The sequence below is a fragment of the Hemicordylus capensis genome, chromosome 14 (genome assembly GCF_027244095.1).
Source record: "Hemicordylus capensis ecotype Gifberg chromosome 14, rHemCap1.1.pri, whole genome shotgun sequence".
Taxonomy (NCBI): Eukaryota; Metazoa; Chordata; class Lepidosauria; order Squamata; family Cordylidae; genus Hemicordylus; species Hemicordylus capensis.
In genome coordinates this window covers 12,178,793-12,199,537 of record NC_069670.1, presented here as the reverse complement: position 1 = coordinate 12,199,537, position 20,745 = coordinate 12,178,793, and the positions used below count along the sequence as shown (strand labels likewise).

The 20,745-nt window shown below is 51.6% G+C and overlaps 1 protein-coding gene across 1 annotated transcript; it reads right to left on the bottom strand.

Moving 5' to 3' along the window:
- Positions 1-1,682: 1,682 nt before the first annotated feature.
- ACKR1 (atypical chemokine receptor 1 (Duffy blood group)) lies at positions 1,683-8,905 on the bottom strand. Its single transcript, XM_053278063.1, has 2 exons — positions 8,885-8,905; positions 1,683-3,185 (listed from the first exon to the last, which is right to left on the bottom strand). The coding sequence occupies exons 1-2, from the start codon at positions 8,903-8,905 to the stop codon at positions 2,271-2,273; spliced, it is 936 nt and encodes a 311-aa protein (XP_053134038.1). The 3' UTR covers positions 1,683-2,270.
- Between the last annotated feature and the right edge of the window lie 11,840 nt (positions 8,906-20,745).

Sequence of the window (20,745 nt, the reverse complement as noted above, 5' to 3'; positions counted from 1 at the left end):
TCCAACCAAAGTCTGGGTGGGGCTGAATTTCCTTTCCAAACAGAAGAACCAGGCTTTGCCTGCCTGCTAGAAAGCTGGACTGTGTGTGTCCATTTCGGTCAGCAGAGCCGGTTATCCAGCATGTCAGAGACAAACGGCTTGCAACTCCTCTTTCAGGGCAGGGCGCAGGAGAGCTGACGGCCTCCCGCCGCCTTTAACGGAGCGAGCCGCTCGGTCAGCTGCTGCTAAACAGACGTTGCCGCCCGGTGCTCTGCTGCAGTGCCTCGAGTCTAAGAGCCCACGGGCAGGGCCCACATTTGGCCGGAGTCCCCCAGCCGTTCCGCAAAAGAGCCCGGGGTACGTTTCCCTGCCTCTCTGCAGCCGGCGCTCACAGCACGCTGGCAGCAACGAGCCCCAGCGATGGAAGATGGCTGCCGCCGTAACGCCCCGGGCCAGGTTGCCTTTGTTTCCCAGAAACCAGCTCCAACCGGAACCGAAAAGGAAACCAACCCGTGGCCTGGTTCACCGGGAGGCAGCGAGCCTCGTCGATTCCGGGGAGAGTTGCGTTTCGCAGCATCTTAGGCCGGAAGTAGAAATTGAGCAGCAGCTTCTGCAGGAGAGGGGGGGCAGCGATACCTTCTCCGTTGGCCTAGCTGGGTCCAGGTGCAGTGCTGGCCATCTCCGCCCCCCCTCCTTAGCAGCGGTGCCACCAAGGGAAAAGGTGGACAGGGAGGCCCCTCCATTGGCCTGGCTGGGATCGTGGTCCTCCTCCCTTGCAGGCTCTTGATTGACTGCAGTGAACTGTTCTACCTGGTCGTCAAACAGGGACATAGGAGGCTGCAGGTCAGACCTGGGTCCATCTAGTTCAGTGCTGACTGGCAGCAGCTTCTCCAAGGTTTCAGGTAGGATGTACACATCGATATGGGTACAAAACGATTTGTACCCAAATCTACCTGCTCTGGGCCATTTGTGGACAAAACAATTCGCCCCTGTGCTAGCTGGCCAGATTTGGACCCAAAACAAATAAGGGGTGATTCAATTAGGGCACAAATTGAATCGGAAAAACCCAGTTGTGCACAACCCTAGTTTCAGGCAAACCTAGGAATATAGGAAGCTGCCTACTGAGTCAGACCGTTGGTGAAACTAGCTCAGTATTGTCCGCACTGACAGGCAACAGCTTCTCCAAAGCTTCAGGCCGGGGTCTCTCCCAGCCCTATCTGGAGATGCTGCCAGGGAGTGAAACTGGGACCTTCTGTGTGAAAAGCAGACGCTCTGCCACTGAGTTATGGCCCCATCCCGAATAATACCACCCTGCAAGATGATGAAAGAGCTGGCACTCAAATTTGCTTATTTCCCCCTTTCCTCCTCGTTGCGTTTCTTTTTGGACAGTCTTTACTAAACAGCACAAGATAAACAATATTTCATTCTTCAACTGGAAGCTGCTCTTTCCCCCCTAAGAACCAATAGCCACCGAAAGCCGAAAGAAAAAACAGGAAAATGAAATGTGAAAATGAAAGCGGAGTCAAGCCTGGATGAGCTGAGCTGGAAGCCAGTTCCACTTTGTGTGTTTTCAGGCTGGTTTCCAGCAGTTCACATGGAATTTAGCGGTTCACCAAGAATTGAGGTTCTGATTCAGTTTCAGTCTAAGTTTCAATTCTGTTTATTTTCAGTCACTGACCAAAAAAATATACATACAGCCCAAACAGTAACAATAAACTAATCCAGATATTCAGTTTCAGTTCACTGAAATAACTTCCCTGTGCTGGTGCTTTGGTTCAGACTCGGGGTTTGAGTCAAATCATTGGTTAACCCCTGACCCCCAGCACTGAGGACCGAATCTCTCTCTCTCTCTCTCAAAATGTCTATTTGGGAAGCAGGGATTCTGTACCGCATGTTGCCCTGTGTCGTGACTGCTATGCGAAAATGAGAGAAAAGATAAACAGGGGAACAGCCTGCCTCATGAAGCAGTGGTGGGTTCTCCTTTGTCGGAGCTAGATGGCCATCTCTCAGGGATGCGGGAACAGTTTCCTTCACAGAGCAGGGAGTTTGACTAGAAACCCTCAAGGTTCCTTCTAGCTCTAGTACTCTATGGTCCTTTGCCGCAGAATGTGGAAGGAGCAGAATTTGGGATGGCATGGGTGCAGAATATTACTTTTTATACAGTGCGGATATAGCTTGGGCATTACAGTGTCCCAAGTCGGGCCCCGACTTGGGATGCTGTAATGCCGATTCAAAACGAAGCAGAAGCCGATACAAAATGAATGCTGGTGCCTGGAGATCATAGCAAGCTGTCAGCAGGATGAGGACGCCCATTGAGCAACCCTGCCTGAAGAGACGCCTAGAATTAACACCGGGCACAGAAAACAATGGGAGACACCCAGTGCTTCCGAGAAGCCCAGGAAGTAGTCGAGAAATTCCTGCTGATGGCAGTCGCGGGTGAGCTGGTTCTCCTGAACCAGCCTGTCCAGGATCATGGCCACTCCATAGGGTGCCCAGAACAGGTAAAACACCCAAGTTATGCCAAGATGCAGATTGCCGCCGCACCTGAGCCGCCTCCGATTTGCTGTGGCCAAAACCGCCACCAGGGGGAGGAAGAGGAAGAGGGCCAGGCAGAAGAGGCCGTGAGCCCACGACCACAGGTGCAGCTGGGCTTCTTGGCTGGAGACACAGACTTCCCCTGGACTGCTGATCACGGCTGCCGGCGTTGCCAGAACGAAGCCGGTGGCCCAGAGAGCTGTGGGCAAGAGCCAGCTGGGGGGAGCCCGGCCGCTGCCCCCCCCCAACAGCCCCTGTGCGAAGAGGCCGCCGGACTTCAGGACGCGGGCCACCCGGCAGAAATGGCTTCCGAAGATCCAGCGGTGGCGGAACCCCACGGCAAAAAATGGCAAGATGGCGGCAAAGATGGCGGAGGCTGCCGCCATCAGGGAGAGAACCGTTCTTCCCGGGCGGTGTCGTTGGCCCCAAAGGGGAGGGCGGGTGGCCAGGCTGATGGCAAGGGCCGTGTTGCTGAGGACGCCCAAGCAGCTGGCAATGGCCAGGAAGCCTGGGATGAAGGGGCCCACAGTGGAGCAATAGGTGCCATGACAGGGCTCAGGAAAGTCCTCGTAGTAATTGTCGCCAGACGCCTCAGAGGAATTTGGCCCAAATGCATCCACCAGGTCTTCCCAATCTGTGGAATAAGTCAGCTCGTAGGCTTGGTTGGTGACCTAAAGGAGAAACACAGAACGGAGGTGAAATGGACACCCTGACATTTGGCCAGTGAGGCTCCCAGGTGCTGGACTACAGTGCCTATTGTCCATGGCTATTGGCCATTGTGGCTGGGGGTGATGGGAGTTGTAGTCCAACTAGATAGCCTCAAGCTGGCCCCCGCCAGCAGCTAGCTCTCCTCGGAGGCATGGTTTGAAAAGAAAACGCGTAACAGTGGTGGGAAACAAAGCTTGTTGGGCCAGTTGCTCTCCCCCCGCTAAACAGAAGAGAATCGCCACTTTAAAAAGCTGCCTCTTTGCTCAGTTAGCAGGGGTGGGTAGGTCTGGGGGAGGGGGCCGGTTAATGTTGGGACGGGTAGCCCCCTGCAAACCCCATGTATGCTACTCTGAGTACCACAATGGAAGAAAGGTGAGCAATATCTATTTCTGAAAGGGCTGGAAATGTTATGGTCCTCATGGATGCATAACTGTGGCTGCGAGGGAGTTCCTGGCAGACTTGGGGTAGCCCACAGATACATCCGTTTCACAAACAGCTGAAGGAAAAAAACCCCAAAGGGGAACCCCTCCCCCACAAACTACCCCAATGTAACACAATGGAGTGGAATGTTCACAGATCCAGAGGGCACTTAACAGACAATCAGGTGGGGGACGTTAACAGATCTCAGTGGTGAGGAGGCGGGGAAGGAGGTCTTGAACAAAGAGAGTGAGAAATTTCTCAGCCTAAAGAATACTCCCTCAAGAGAGGCGCAACCCCTTCTGCTTCTGAGGGACAAAGGAACCTAAAACTTTCTCCGTGTTCAGGCTCAGGCAACACACACACACACACGGAATATACTGTTGGCAGTCCATACTGGTATATGCAATTAATCATGAAATCTCTCCCTCTCGGTGCATAGAGTTTATTTGCCTCCATACCCATCAGAATGCTTCTCTGATTTTTTTTTGCAGACACAAGATTCATAAACTTTCGGGGTCAATTTCTCTCTGAAGGATGAGGTGCACGGAGGAGGCATAAACTTCCCTGGGGGTGGATTTATGGGCTGTTTCTGGAAGGCTCTGCATCCATTTCACCCTTGTCATTTCCACCCAAAGTAATTGCATCTGGAAGGGCATGTCCACTGCCTGAAAAGGTATAGTAGCCACAAATTACCCTGCGTGTGGCTTGTGATTTAACTTTTGTTTGTTCCATCACAACGTCCGGGAGAGAGGTGCCGGAGACCGCCTGCCATATAACGGCGGGGCCCTTCTTCCATGCTAAGCAGAGACGAGCAGTTCCCGAGAAAGTTCTGATTTCTGGGTTCTTTACACACTGGTATGCTCTTTTTCACTTTCGAACTGATCAGAACCCTGGAATTAAGAGGATTTCTCCGGTTTTGTTTGCCTCCCCCTTCCAGGGCACCTAAGTTTCTTTCCCCCTCTTTGCCACTGATGCATGTGGAGAAATCACTGCAAAAAGTGAACATGATGTGCTTGAGCACATGGCTGCATCAAAATCCTTCCAGCGCTGTGTTCTGTGCAACATTCAGAAGAAGAAACCAGAACCATGGAGGATGCCTCCTGCACTGGATAGAAGGCCAGGTATCCTGAACTCTAAAACCCAGGCAGAAATTCAGATGGGATGCATCTCCAGAGCATCCTTAAGCCAGGAAAGGATTCCAGATGAAAAACCCAGCGGCAACATTTCGTCCTTTGTCAGCTTATTTCTGAGATGAGAGCAGGCCAAAGAGGATCCTGAAGAGAAGGGCGGCTTTGTTGTGAAGAAGATCAAGCAAAAGTATCAGCACTTACATGCTAGCCAGTTCTGCACACTCTATGGATGCGAAAGCTGGACTTGGAAGAAGCAAGAGAGAAAAAGCATAGACGCTTTTGAACTTGGGTGCTGGAGAAGACTTTTGAGGAGACCATGGACAGCCAAGAAAACCAACTAATGGATCCTAGTACAAATCAATCCAGGATTCTCACTCGAGGCACAGAAATGACCAGGCTCAAACTATCATATTTTGGACACATTATGCGAAGACCCAGCTCCCTCAAGAAGTCCATAATGCTGGGAAAAGTGGAAGGAAAGAGAAGAAGAGGACAGCCAGCAGCAAGGTGGAGGGACTCGATTACGAGTCTAACACACCACTGAGAGACCTAAAAGGCCAAGTTGAAGACAGAACATCCTGGAGAGAATCTATATAGTCGCTAAGAGTCGGCACTGACTTGATGGCACTCAATCAAGAATCAATCAGTTTGGGACACAGCGCCATCTATGGCTAAAAGACCAGTATTACAGCTAAAGTGGCTCGTGATGACTTCCTCTATGATTACAATCCTGCAGACGTGAAACCATAGCTCATGCGTGGAAGAGAAAGCTGTACACAATTGGAAGTTGCTTGGAAGTTTCCTATAAAGTTGGATAAGAGCATCCTGATGCTTCTGGGATGCTCATGAGCAAAAAAACCCCCCTCCTCATTCACGACTATTGCCTCTTTAGGAGGCAAGTTCAGAAGGCCTCAGGATGAGAAAGGATGTGTGAGAGAACTGGAAGGGCAGTGCCCCCCCCCTTTTTTTGCAAAAGAAAGCCTGTATGATTGATCTCTCCTCAGTGGCCTGAACAATCTTGGGCCCGGATGGACTAGAAACTAGAGACACTCCTCAGACAAGCTACTTGTTTTCTCCTCACCAACCTCTGTTTATTCACTGGGTCCCCCCTGCCCCATTTTATTAATATTTGATAGAATTAAATTACTTCAAATTTCTTAAGCTACCAGTCTGACGATTCTGCAACGATGCCCCGCTCCCTGGGGCCAACTTTGCTGCAAAATTCCTGGCTGAGAGCCTCGGGGTTTGAACTGTTTTTTTCTGGAGAATTCTATGCTGGGAGACTTCTGCACCAAGGGAAACGGTGTGGGAGAAAGCTGAGTGGAGAGATGCCGGGTGTGTGTCTGCGTGCTGATGATCCCAGGAGCTTAACATGCAGCGGAGGGACTGATTAGGCATTCCTGGACGCAGGAGAGGGTTTCGCGTTCCGTAATGTGTGGGAAAGGCGGAGGAGGCTGGTGTGTTCATGTGTCTTGAGGTTCTCAAGGACTAATAGATGCATCTGGACCGGAGAAGTAGCTGAAGGACGCACTCAGCCGGCATATGAATGAACCCCCCTCCCCTCCCATTCACTTTGATAACTTTATGCCTCCCCAGTCAGGCAGAGCCGCTCCGAATTAAGAGAGATTTATTTCTCACCGTAGCTCTTCCTCAGACACGTAATATTATCCATTATGTTGATTCTGTGCAAACCAGAAAAGGTCCAGAGATTGAGGCTGGCAGAGGGAGGAGGAGGAGGCTGGCAAGGCTGTTTCTCAAAAGGAAAAATGTGGAACAAAACATTCATGCCTGTGTAGCTCAGAGTCACATCCCATGCCATTTAGGAAGCTGCCCTGTACGGAGTCAGACCCTTGGTCCGTCTAGCTCAGTATTGCCTACACTGACTGACACACGTTGCCAAGGTCTCCCCAGTCTCCCCATGCAAACCAGCCAAGCTCGCAGCCATGGCCGTCCCTTGTGGCAGTAAGTTCCATCAGCCAACTGTGCACCGACCGGCAGGCAGACACAGAAACTGAGGAGCAAAGGCCCTCACTTTTGGACACATTTTTTGGGGGAGGTCAAATTAGCTGGGAAGCACGGAAGAAGCAACGCGCCTCTGTTTTGATCGTCATTAAACAGGGAGGAACAACCTGGCACAGCCGGCCCCCACCCTGGAAACACACGCGGCTGGTTGTCCTGGGAAGAGCGCCAGTTCTGGCCTGCTCGGGAGCCAGCTCCTCTGTTCCCAGCGCACGTCAGCCGCATTAATGCAGCGCCTGAGCATTAATGCAACTCCAGCCTCTCCGCCATTGCAACTGAGCGAGCCGAGGGCAGGATCATTATCTCGAGGTTCCTGGAGGCGCTGCTGGTGGTGTGGGCGAGTCGAGGAGGGCCAGAGCAGGAGGCCTGATCCATCAGCCCTAACATCTGGGCATGCTGGCTTTAGAGGAGCCAGGATTTCAGAGGGGCAAGGAAGGTGGTGGCCAGGAGCTCATTTTGCGTCGGCCTGGAAGGTGGTGATTTGGATGCGTCCAGCACAGCAGAGTTGGCTCTCTGATGCTGGGAAGCATTTTCTTCCTTCGGCCTGGATATACCCCTTGGATGTGGCAAGCACCCAGGCCTCCGACCGGGGATGGATGGAGCAGAGAAATGTGGCTGGGTCAGGAGTCCAGCCTGGTTCTTTTGAAGTTTTGGAGAGGGCTTAATTCGGGCGGCAGCATCTGCTTTCAGACTTCGGGGCTCCATTCTGTTCCGTCGCAATAGATTAAGGATACCTCTGAGCTCGTGCAGAGTGCATTTCTCTCAGTGCCGATGATTGAGGAGTATCAAGATACAGCATTCTTATTCTTATTCTATTTATTCATTCAGTTCTTATACTGCCCTTCCAAAATTGGCTCAGGGCTTTTTACAAATAGAACAAAGGCAGTTAAAAACAACCAACAATTCAAAATATAAAACACCATAAAAATGTCAGAGCATCGCTCCGTTTAGCTCCGCATCGTCTACTCTGACTGGCAGCATCCGTGCAGTGTTTCAGGCCGGGGTCTTCCTTCCCCTGCCCTACCTGGAGATGCTGCCAGGGAGTGAAGGCAAGGCAGATGTTCTACCCCTGACCCGCTGCCCCACGCCCAGCATCTTGATGTTTCCGCCTGGTTTCAAATGGGGGACCTTTCATTTGTTAGGCCAACGTGATAACCCCTACAATAAGGTAACCTGCGATATAACCCCTACAATAAGGTAATGTATACGTTCATAACTCAGGGATTGGGGACAGGATTCCAGAAAGATGGACGCCTTGGCTTTTCCAATTTGCAGAAATTAAGCATCGGCGTTTGCGCGACACACCAGCGGTGGATAGAAAATCATTTGATTGGTATTTTCTTTCCTGCTGCTTCCCCGAAAGACAGCAATGCTCAACGTGCGTGAACATCAGATATTTTATAAATATAATATTCCCCCCTCCTCGCCCCTGCGCCCTTGGTATCTTTCCCCTAGTGTGAGAGAAGATGGAACAATTTTTCACTAGGTCCCCTGAGGTTGGGATAAGATCGCAGGTTTGAATTGGAAAAAGATCCAGCCGTGGCGGCTTTTTGCCAGTCTGTCCACAGCCGTAGTTTAGTTAGATGTACCGCTTTCTTCCCTCCCCTCCCCATGACTCACTACCTGCCTTCTTTTATTTGTCTATATGAAACATGTATATTCTGCCTTTTAATAAGGGGAGACATTAGCCACTTCCAAATATCTGTGGCACAGGAGGAGGAGTGGACGTGTACTCTATTGCTCATGAGGACTAGCACCAATGGGCGGAAGTTGCGAGGAAGCAGATTTCAGCTAGACGACAGAAGGAATGTCCGAAGCCTGTTGAAGAGTGGAACAGTCTCCCCTATGCCGTGGCGGTTTCTCCTCCGCTTGAGGTTTTCAAGCCGCCTGTTTGGGATGCTGGAGCAGTTTCCCTGAGCAAGGGGGGGTCAGACTAGAAGAACTCCAGGGACCCCTCCGGATCCAAAATCCTATAATGCTGTGATTCTAGGCAAGCAATCAACTACCTTTAAATGCATTGGCAGGGCAGCAGCGTCTCTACCAAAGGCGCAGCAGCCAGGCTTGTGAACAAAACAGGGAGACCCCAAACTTACTGTGGGGAAACAACTGTCCATCGTGGCGCATCTGGCAGCGTCTTTGCTCTTTCTGAGGTGGTTGGCTCTGAGAACTGGTGAAGGGCTGTGCATAGGAGATAAGCAAGGCAGCTGTGGGTTTGTGGTTTTTTTTTTTAAAAGAAAAACAAGCCACACACACTTATTTTGTCCTCTCAGACACAGGAGATAGGAAACGGCTGTCCCAAGAACGGTTGGGAACATTTTTGGGTTGGGCTTGGTCCCGGAGAGAAGTGACATATGTGATATTCCCCTGAGGGACCAGAGAGTGGAAGAGCATCTGCTTGCATGCGTGCTGCAGAAGGTCTCTGCATGGGTGTCCGTCCCTCCCCTGATTGAGCCAGTCCCCATTGAATTCAATGGGGCAGATTCCCAGCGGTGGTGGTGGTGGGAATTGCATTGCTGATTTTACCCCCTGGAAAAAGTCCTCTCGACACCCTGGGTCTCAGGTTCACTCCTTGGCAGCATTTCCAGGTAGGGTTAGGGCCCCCAAAGCTGCTGCCAGTCAGTGTAGACAATCCCGAGCTAGATGGACCAAGGGTCTGACTCAGTATTCAGTATAAGGTTGTTCTCCACACAGCAGGCTTTACTGCGATTTCCAGCAAGCCTTTACTGCTAATTCAAAGTTAGGAGCATCGTTCATCAGCCATTCGCTAAAGCTCATTCCATCGCCACGTATTAGTAAACGCAGATAAGGAAATGGCTTCTTTAAAATAATGGAGCGCTCTCTCAGAAAATCTCGAGGTTAACTTGGGTTTAAATCAGAGGCACAGTTCCGAGGGGGTTGCTGCTGCTGCAGATTCCTTGCAGAGAGCGCCCCAAGAGAGGCCCCCTTTCTGCTGGCAAATTCCACCGCCGTTTAGTAATTACCCAGAATCTGAATTATTCAGCAATAATTTTGTATAACAAACGAAGTTTCACATTCTTTAATTACAGCAGGGAAGTGTGTGCATGCCTACGTGAGTGTGTGCGTGTGTGTGTGTGAGAGAGAAAGCACATTAAATTATTCACCACTTATCATCTCCACGAGAGCCTATTAAGATGGATTACTCACGGGACAAGCCGACCTGTTTGGAAGGTGTTAAATTATTGATTCTCTCTGATTTACCTCTGTTTGAGAAATCACAACATATATCAACCCAACTTATTTTGTCTTTCAGAAGGAATCTCTCCATTCCCACACGAGACAACAAACAAACAAGACGTGGCCCAAAGAATGCGTTTTGCCTGGACACCAGCAAGGGGCCATCCAACCCCACCGAGATGGAACTTCCATGTGCCGGAGCAAGAATCTTTCTAGTCCAAATCAATGGGGCTGAATAACAATGCAAGGCCACAATGCACGGCACTGACTTGTAGCAAATCAGGTCCTTGATCCATCGAGGTCAGGATTGCCTACACTGACCGGCAGCAGTTCTCCAAGGTTTGGGACAAGCCTTCTATCTCAGCCCTACCTGGAGATACTACCAGAGATTGAACCTGAGACTGTCTACATACAATGCAGGTGCTCTGCTGGTGACTTATGGTCCCCCCCCCCAAATAAAGGGATAGGTTTCCAACATCCTTATGAACATGGTCCCTCTAGCTGAAGATTGCAGGCACTGACTGGCAGCAGCACTCCAGGGTTTCAAGCAGAGAAGGCGCTTTCCTAGAGATACTGGCCTGGAGAGACTGCCAGGGATTGAACCTGGGACCCTCTGCTCTGCCACTGAGCTATGGAGCTCCCACAGTTTCTTGTTTGGCAAATCTCCTTGTGAAGTATCAGAAGCAAGGAGAGCTGGTCTTGTGGTAGGCAGCATGACCGGTCCCCTTAGCTAAGCAGGGTCGGCCCTGGTTGCATAGGAATGGGAGACTTGATGTGTCTGACTCAGTATAGGACAGCTTGCTATGTCCCTATGGTCACCGCTGAAAATTACACGGCTAGATAGATGTGTGGCTTAAAGTGCGGTGTCATAAGAAATGACCTTAAAAGGATACCTTCTCGTTTGTGTATGCCATTATTGTAATGGTTCAGAAATTTATATCCTGCCTTTTTCAATGGACCAAACTCAAAGCCGCTAACATAAGCAGTTAAAACACAACAATACTCAAAATAAAACTTGCGTTTGGTGCATGACCACCCAAATGGACACTTCTGGGTGGAGAGAACCAAGGAGAGAGGATGGCAAAACTTTTCCTGGACTGCATTTGGCTAGGATGTGACTGAGTACATAAAATCCTGTGATGTTTGCCAGATAATTGAGAGAGAGAGATATATAGTGGCTTATGCTCATTTAAAACAAGAGAAATAAATGACAGCATTATAAATGGTCACTGAAAACATATTTAAAGATAGCACAGCCGCAATAAAGGGGGGAAAATAGATAAGAAAGCAGCAGCCAGAATTAACTAACTGCTAAAAGTCTGGTTGCCGACGGACCACCGAGCCAGGCAGCAGGCAAGCAGCTCTGGAAAGAACATTCCCGGATCAAGGAGGACCACTGGGAAAGGTCCTTTCGCCCTCCAGCCTCAGAAGCAGGATGCCTCTCCATCCCAGTTGCAGGGGAGCCACAGCAGGAGAGAGGGCAGGCCCTTGCCCCTTGCCTGTGGGCTCCCCAGAGGCATCTGGTGGGCCACTGTGGGAAACAGGAGGCTGGACTAGATGGGCCTCCTCGGGCCTGATCCAGCAGGGCAGTCCTTCTGTCCTTCTGTCTGTCTACCATGTGATGGCAGTGCGCCCAGAGAAGGGTTTGCACATGTGATACTGATCTCATGACGCAGAGTGTTTTGTGCAGGGACACAGATCCTTTAGTTAGGAACATAGGAAGATGCCTTATACTCAGTCTAGCTCAGTATCGTCTACACTGACTCGCAGCAGCTTTCAAGATTCCAGGCAGGACTCATTCCCAGCCCCACTAGGAGATGCTGCCCCCAGGGACTGCACCTGAGACCTTCTGCATGCAAAGCAGATGCTCTTCCCCTGAGTTAGGGCCCCGTCCCAATAAGAGCAGAAGAACCTGCCTAGTAGAGAGTCTGACCCTTGGCCCATCTGGCTCAGTCCTGTCTACACTGACCGGCAGCTGCTCTCCCTGGCAGGAGTCTTTCTCAACGGCCCCTGGAGCCACTGCCTCCAGGATTGAGACTGGGACCTTCTCCGCGCAAAGCAGTGACCTGGATCCGAGCCGTATCGGGTTTTAGCATTAGGAGTTGGGTCCAGGGCTGCCCGTGCCTGTGTGGAAGGCGGTCTCCTCCTCACGGGAGGTCTGCTTTATGCCTCACGCACGCTACGACATTGCACGTAAAAAGGGAAACTAAATCCAAAGCTGCTCCATTGCAGTCTCTCGCACAAGCAGAAGCAGGAAAGACGCCATCAAAATGACCGACCCTTTGCAGAAGTGTCAATGGAACAGGACCAGAGTTCTCCTCCTCCTCCTCCTCCTCCAGTTCACAGTTCTTTGGGTCCAGTCCAATATATGCCATGCAACCTCGATGCGTCCCCATTTTTTTCCAGAGGTGAGAACACGTATGGTTGTCCTTTTACTGTGCACAGAGTTCTAGGAGGTTGTGCCAAATTTTAGAAAAAGAGAAATGCAATTTAAAAATAGAAATTAAAAGGCATGGTCACCGTGAAACAGGACTTGAAATCCTTTGGCCCTGAAATGGAAGAGAAAAGGCACCGTTCCATTTCCGGGGACACTTGTCTGTGGGAGAGGCTTTAATGCAATGCCTGAGGGCCCCCCCCGGCCCCACCTTCCCACCCCCCACCTTTGCATGCAGAAGGGTCCAGGTGCGATCCTCAACAGCTGGGAAAGACCCTGCTTCAAAAGCAAAATCGAGTGTCTGTCTCAGCCAAAAGGCAGCTTCATCCGTTTTGCTAACACCTGAGGAAAAACCCATCTGTGTTAGGCATTGCACAGCATCCCCCCCGCAATTCTGGCCATGCTTAGGACGGAAGCGTCTGCCCCTCTGGGAGAGAAGGCCTGCAGTGCACACCACTCTCTGGCCCCCTTCCAAGCCCCAAAGAGAAAGAGTTCTGGGCCTGTATGGCGTGTGCCACTAGGCGGCACTGCTGAGCCACCGGCAGCGAGACCCTCCCATTTTCCTGAATGCTTGGGGAAGGTTTCTTCTTTGTCTTTCTTCCCATTCAAAAGCAGAAACAAAGAAGTCCCCGTCGTCGGCCTATAGGCATCTGCCCATCCTCAGCACAATATTAAGTCCAACCCCATGTCCCCCTTCAAACTGTGGCCCCTGATCGTAGGGTCCACAGACCTCCTTCTCTGCCCCATAAGGTTTTCCCTAGACTCCAAATCTAGACTGACACATTTAATTGCCAAAAAACAAACAAACCCCTACTCACAACATTGTCAGTCATTCCTGGATCATTGCCTCACTTATATATGGCTGCCTAGAATGCAGCCACATTTAAGGACTCCAGGTAGGGCAGGAAAAAACCCCTGCGTGAAACCTTGGAGAAGCTGCTGCCGGTCAGTGTAGGCCATCCTGCCAAGCGTCTGACTCAGTTGACCCTCGGTAGGAAGGCTGCTTCCTGTGTTGCTGTGTTTTAAAGACAGGCATCCTATATGGTGGTGGGCCTGAAATGCTTGCCCCACAGTTTTGCTGCCTCCTTTGCCGGTGGCAAAATGGGCCATGCCGGAGATGTGGGGAGGGGGGAAATGAGGCATGGGGGAGTGAGAGGGGGGTCTTAGCTATGACATAACTCTAGATGGCGGCCATGTTAATTTCCCACAAGTCCCCTGGGAATGGTGCTACAGGTTGACGTAATGTCCATCCCAAGGGACTTATGGGAAATTAAAATGGCCGCCACTGGCGACCCAGAAATATTCAGCAGTGGCAAAAAAATGAGGTGAGCTGAGGAGATGCTTGAGAACAACGTTCACCCCACACTGGAGAGGATATTTCCTTCTAGCTATCCCACCATTCTAGAGTCCAGGATTTCCCAGTGAGGTTGAGAATTGGCACTTGATTCAATCAGATAATTGGCTGTGAGGAAAGAGCAGCGCTTCTTCACATGGCGAAGAATTACACTATGGAACTCACGGCCACAAGATATGGTGCCAAGTGCTTGCTTCCATGCTTTTAAAGAAGGGATCAGGCACATCCACGGAGGGGGATAGCCTATCAGTGGCTCTGAGCTACTGAGCTAAATAGAACAGGCGTGCACAGAGGTAGTATATCTCCATATTTCAGGCGCTGGGGGCAAACCAGAGGGGAAGACCCTGACACCTGGCGGACTGTGGATGGAAAAAGAATGAATGAACTAGATGGCCCCCTGGCCCAATCTAGCGACACAATTCTCGTTTTCCTAGTATGTCATCTAAACTAGACTTGCTAATTATGCACCTCACATTTACGACCTATGCGTACCCAGTTTGAAGGGTTTCAGACAGGTGCTTCACCTCTGCTCTCGGCATATGTCAGACAGGGAGGGAAAGGTCACCAGAAGATCTTCTCTGCGGCCTTCTCTCACCCTCTGAGTAGAGGATCATTTCGTGTCAACCCGGCAGCCTCATCTCTAAGAGGGCAGAAAGGCCTAAAGAGGGTGGAGAAATCGGACCTCTGGGTCACCAATGGGGATCTGAATATATCTGGTTTCAGGCTTGGGGCCTGTATAGTTCCCAGAGCCGACATCTGATGAAGATACTAGCAGAGAAACGGGACTAGTGATAGCTCCCTGGATGAGAACAGGACCATGGACAGCTCTGGGGAAGGGCAGGTTGGATACAAGACCCTGACAGGCAACGCATTGGGATATGGCTCCAGCAGTGGTCTGGAGCAATGAGAACTTAAAGAGTTCTGCCCTTAGACTGATCAGAGGAGCCAGCCTTTTGGGTGCCACAGTGGCCAACCAGATTTCCTAGGAAGCCCACAACGAGAACAGGAAGACTACAGATCTCCCCGGCAGTTTCTTTCTGCAACTGGTCTTCAGAGGTACACTGTCGCTAAACATGGGTGTTTGTGTGTGTGTCCCTTTAGGTAATCTCACAGCCCAGAATCCTACCACCTCGTTGTAGGAAGCTGCCTTCTACTGAATCAGGCCCTTGATCCATTTTGCTCAGGATTGTCTGCACTGACTGGTAGCAGCAGTCCAGGAATTCAGATTGGGGGATCATTCCTCACCCTCTCTGGAGATGCCGCCAGGGATTGGACCTGAAATCCCACCCCCATTCTCTGCAGTGTCTAGATTGCCCGCCTCCAAGCCAAGTAAAGATTATTTGAGAGGTAAAATCTCTCTCTCTCTCTCTCCCCCCTTCGCTCTCACTCGGAATTTTGATAGCCACGAACCGCAGCCTTTGAAGATGCAACTTAAACTTGTGCTGCTCTCCCGCCCCGCCCCCCCGCCAGGATGATGATCACAATTGGGAATAGATCACCGCGATCATGGGCCGTAATTAGCCCATTTGTCTTTGCAGCGAGCTCCCCCCTCCCGCCCTGTTCCCAGCGTCGGGCGTGCTCTGATATTATCCATACTATAGATCGGCTTGCTGGTTAGGAGGCCAAGAGATTATAAGAGTAAGGACTTTATCCTTCTCATTTCTCAGGGCTGTCCATTGACAGGTTTCCCACTCCGGAAGAAGAGGAAGCGGAGTCGTTTATTCTTTAATGGCTGCCCCCAGCACTTCTGCCTTGCTCTCCCCTCCTGATCATCTCACATCCTGAATATTCCCCCTCTATGCTTGTAGTCGTGGCCTCCTAGTCAAGCCCCTTCTTTGATGCCCTTTGCTGAGCAACTAAGCCCCTGTCCTCCCTCCCTCCCTCCCCCCCTCCATCCAGTTCAGGATGAGGCCTATGGAGATCTCCAGCTGGAGTCAAAGAGGTGGTTTATCTGAAGCCAGGACTTGGCGAGAAGCAAATATGCCGAGCGAAATGTAGCTAGCAAGAAGTGCTCACACACATGGCTTCTCGGGGTCTGAAAGCTCCTGCAAAATGGCTCTCTTTTCCTTGCCTGCACTAAAAAAATAAAGATGGTTCCCTTTAGAAGCTTTTAATTCCTTTTGTTTTGAAGTTCTTCTGTTTCTGGTTGCCTGGTTTGTATTTATATAGCCAGACACAGCTGTATGACAGATAGATAGATAGATAGATAGATAGATAGATAGATAGATAGATAGATAGATAGATAGATAGATAGATAGATATTCTACATGGGGACTGGTGTTGGGTCTCCTCCTGGGCACTCTGCAGACAGGAAGTCTAACTCACACATGCTCTGGGGACTATAAATCTATCAGCATTACTGTCTGTCCCCCTGACTTCCACTGCCCCTGGGTTAGCTCCAGGTCCTTGCTGGAGCAACATCAGAACTCGTTGCCTTGCATCCATGTCCCAGGTTCTTACATTGAACCATAAGTTCTCTCTCTCTCTCTCTGTTCCAAAAGAGGGCTGGGCCTGCTCATTGTTCAGAAGATTGCTCATACTATCCCAGCTCTGATTTGATTGGCTCCATCAGATCTCACAAAATCCTGCACAATGTCAACACCCTGTATAGACACAGAGTAATCAGCTTGTATAAACACCTCTTTATCTACAATTCTGATCTACAATTGATCTACAATTTTGACTGATTTCCTTCCCAGCATGGGCCCCGGGAAAGTGTGCCAGTTTCCCCTTCCATGCTAGGGCCCCTCTTGGCAGGAGCTCCTTCAGGACCTGGGATAGCATCTAGGTGGCATCTCGGACGTTGCACTAGCAAAGGCTCGCAATCAGCCACGCCTTTATGAACTGCCGCAGTTCTTTGGGCCTGCTACCAGCTTCCTAAAATTAAAAAAAAAAATCACTGCCGTCCCTCTGAATGGGCAAACCCTTTTGCCCAGTTTTGTAGCAGTCCCAAGAACATTGCTGAGAGGGGGCACTTTTTGTCACTGTTCAAAATGTGCCCGAAAAGCATCCCCTCTCTCAGATCAGCCGCTCCCCAGCCCCTTCGTAGTTTGCAGCATGTGCTCTGCCCAGCTGCTCTTTGCTACGCATGCGCACTCGGTGGCAGTTGGTGGCAGGTGCCCTGCATGGGCATTCCGTCTGGGGTGCTTTTCAGCCATCTGCTCCACTCCTCTCCTGCCCAGCCTTCCCACTGCCCTTGCTGGACCCTGGCGCCACCCACTCCTGCCTTGATCTACCTCTGCCTCCGCCAACACCCTCTGCCGGTTTTATGGCCCGGAATAAAAGTTATAGCATCTTTACCGAGTGATCCGTTGCTATTTATTCCTTTATTAAACTCCCATTCCTGTTTTATTATGGAGAATGACAGATGGGCCCCCTGCAGGTCAGGGAAACGGTAAAGCGTTGTGAGCCCAGTGACTGATGGGTAACCGTGCTCAGTGTCCGGGGGGAGCAGAGGGGGTCATCAATCTTGAAGGTAACAGAAAACCTCCAGTGGGGATGAGGCTGTTTATAGGCTGACTTTATTATGATGATTATTTTTAACAGGAAAACAAGGGCTTTGTTCCGCTTCCCCAGGAAGCCGCTGAGGGAGAGATTAAGCTCGCCACAAGGAACCAGGTACCAGGAGCAGCTTTCAAGATGGAAGCCGGCCACGGAGTTGTGCGGCTAGAGAGGAAAGAGGGAGGACTCTTTGGAAAGAGGAGGGACGCGGTCAGTGGGGTGTGTGTGTGGTATTGGCAAGATGAAAGACTTAGGGGGCAGGCTGCTTTGGGATCTGTTGTGGGGTAGTGGAGCAGGGGAAGGAGGGGAAAGATGCGCGGAGGAAAAAGGGGACGGAGCAGCAAGTGGCTTCTGCAAACAAGCCCAGCTATAGACTCAATTAGGCTTCTTTCCCCGTCCTCTTCATGAACTGGCCGCCCAGTCGGTTCAGCCACTGCGCTTGCTTTCTTGGGAGCTGAGCCCGTAGGCCAAGGTGGCGTTTGCAGCCCAGACAACAGGCCAGGCCAGCAAAATGGACTCCAAGTGTTGCTTTAGCTAATAGCAGTTGGAGAGGAGAGCCGGTCTGGTGGTAGCAAGCATGATTTGTCCCCTTAGCTAAGCAGGGTCTGCCCTGGTTGCATAGGAATGGGAGGCTAGAAGTGTGAGAAGCACTGTAAGATATTCCCCTCAGGGGATGGAGCGGCTCTGGGAAGAGCAGAAGGTTTCAAGTTCCCTCCCTGGCAGCATCTCCAAGATACGGCTGCTGAGAGAGACTCCTGCCTGCAACCTTGCAGAAGCCGCTGCCAGTCTGTGCAGGCAATCCTGAGCTAGCTAGACCAAGGGTCTGACTCAGTATACCCACTTGAGCTTCCTGACTGAGTGGAGAGTCAAACCTGGGTCTCTGTGGTCCTGTTCCAACACTCCAACCTGCACACCACCCAAGTAACCCATCTGACTTGGTTATCTGATGTGACGGCAAGCGATGGACACCGAAGGCAAGTGAAACCCACGGACAGTGTCGGCAGAGAGGGCAAGGCAAATAGAAAGTAAGCTGGGCGGTGGGGGGGGTGCAGAAAAAGGGGAGGCAGTTTCCGAGGTGGCTGAAAATGTCGGGCCAAGGTCTGAGTGGATCTGTCTCAGCCCGACACGCGGCCCTGAAAGTTGCTCGCGCCACGTCCATTGTGCAGTGCCTCCGCAAGGCCACCTGTTCCCCCCTTGCCGCAGCCCAGGGCTGGACGTGCCCGCCGCCTGCACGCACGGTGGCGGCATTTGGTCTCTGCTTGCAGTCGGAAAGCACAGCAGGAGCCCCCCCGGCTGATTTATAATCCCGGAGTGTTTTTGCCTCTCCGTCGCCTCCCCCGAATACTAACGGCCTCCGTGGCAGCTGTTGGAATGGAACTTAATTAAAAAACAATCGCAGCCCATTTGGAGGCGAGTGCTAATTCGGCGAGATCAAAGAGCCGCTATCGGGGAGTGACGGCTGCTCCTGGCGGGCTCGGGGCTCATTCGGAACCTCGTCACACAGCGAGCGGGAACGTGGCTGGTGGGGGGCGGTGATGGCAGGAGGAGAAGAGGAAATGCGGGAGGGGAGGGCCATGGCCAGGGAGCGGCAGCCCCCATGCCGGAGTGTGCAAACCGTGCTCCTAACCCAGTATACTGCCTCCGTCGAGGGGGAATACGGAGCCCTCCGGGACAAGCCCGCAGGAATCTGGCTGGCTTGAGAATTTGCAATGCATTGGTGCAGAAACCCCAGTGACAAGGTGTGGGCTCCAAACCCCACTGTCCTTGGGCCAGACAGTGCCCCCCAGGCTGGATTACTTTGCAGGGTTGTTGGGAGGATTAAATTAGGGTGGGGGGAGCACGCCCACCACCCTGAGCTCCTTGGGGGAGGAGCAGAATTGAGCGTGTGGATGTTCTATGTCTAGATCTAGATGGACAGAGCTGCTGGGATCGTTAATAGCTTCACAGCAGCCGCAGAAAAGTTGTACCAGTTTGGTTTGGGCCTCTCCTGCAACTGTAAAAAGCCTAGGCTGTGGTGTAGTTTTTAAGGAGGTCTGATTAGGCCGAAGTTGAGGGGTGCCTCTGATGTCCGAAGGAAGGTCGGAGCAGCAGAAAGAGTTCTCTGAAGTACTTTGCTGGGAAAAGGGGTACGGAGCCGTGGAAGCCCAAAACCGGGGCCGTGCACACGGCTGGTCCAATGTACCCCCTCCAAATGGTGTGGCCCCACTTGCCAGTTGTGAAAATGGGAAGGAGGTGTCAGAGATTTTTGGGGAAGGGCTGAAATTCAGGGTGGGGACAAAACTCACAGCGGTTGCCAGAAGCACTAGACAATCCCCCCACCCCTGTTTCTCCCAAACACCCCCAGGACCATCACGTTGTATGACGGTGATGCACCAATCTGGCAGGGGTTTCTGGGTAAAACATGGCGGCCACCAGGAACAGGCTCTGGTGAGGGTGGGTGGGGTTTTCCCCCCGCTCCAGGTTTCATCCCGGAAAGTGACAGGGGGGTGGTGCTGGTGGTTCTGTAGAACTTCTCCGAAAGAACGTGTGGGACCCCAGGACACACACACACACACAGACTCACCGCTACGGAGCAATCTGATCGGAGGCTGTGTTTTAAGGATGGATGTGGAGGGGTATAAATCTGCCAGCAACGAAGGACAAATCGATGGCGTGTGGGCAGGAATTAATTGGGCTTCTCAAGCACTTGTTTTTGCTCCACTTCTCCCCCTCCCCCCAATTTATTTTAATTACTTCTGCCTTGCAAATAAATTGGGAGAGGCCCGCCCACCTGCCCCCCTCCCCGTCACTCCATCATCGACTCCCTCCTCTCCTCTTTCCTCCTTTTCTTCCCATCCATCTGCCTGATGGGATAGCACGCAAGCCACAACTGGGAGAGCTGAGCTTCCTTTCCCTTCCGCTCCTCAAGTGCCAGCCACACACGCACTCTTGCAGGAGTCTTCCAAACAGGAGGCAGATCGCGGATATCACCTGCCGTGCCTGCAGAAGTCCACTGGGTGCAATGGGACACAGCCGTGGGTTTTGCATTCCTTTACATTGCTCTCTGGGATTTAGCCTGTTGCGCATGTGCATGGGCAACCACGACTCACAGCTTTATTTTGCCACCTTTGCAATGGAATGAAGTCGATGTTGTGCCTTGAAGTCATTTCGCCTGCAAGGAACAGCAGCTCAAATTGGGACCGCTGTCCTGTTGAGGAGGGAACTTTGCTGAGCCATTAAAGCAACTGCGCATGCGCTGGGCAACCCTACTTCATTTCTTGATGGTGCCTTTGCCAAAGAGTGGAGCACATGGTGCGCCTTGAAGTCAGTTTCTCTCGCAAGGAACACCAGCTCAGATCTGTCCTGCTGCCTCGCTGCAGAAAGGGGTCCATGACGTGCCTTGAAGTCAACCATAGATGTACCCGGCCGTTGCAATTCAGAGCTCTGTCGCTGCCTGTGCTGCTCAAGGGCGCAGGATGTTGTGCATGGAA

What these genes read in the sequence shown, in the direction of transcription:
- ACKR1 (XM_053278063.1), bottom strand. Translation starts at nt 8,905, where the DNA reads ATGGACAGTTGTTTCCCCACA. An exon ending in TGGACAGTTGTTTCCCCACA is followed by an intron (nt 3,186 to 8,884) that starts GTAAGTTTGGGG and finishes TTTCTCCTTTAG; the next exon opens with GTCACCAACCAAGCCTACGA.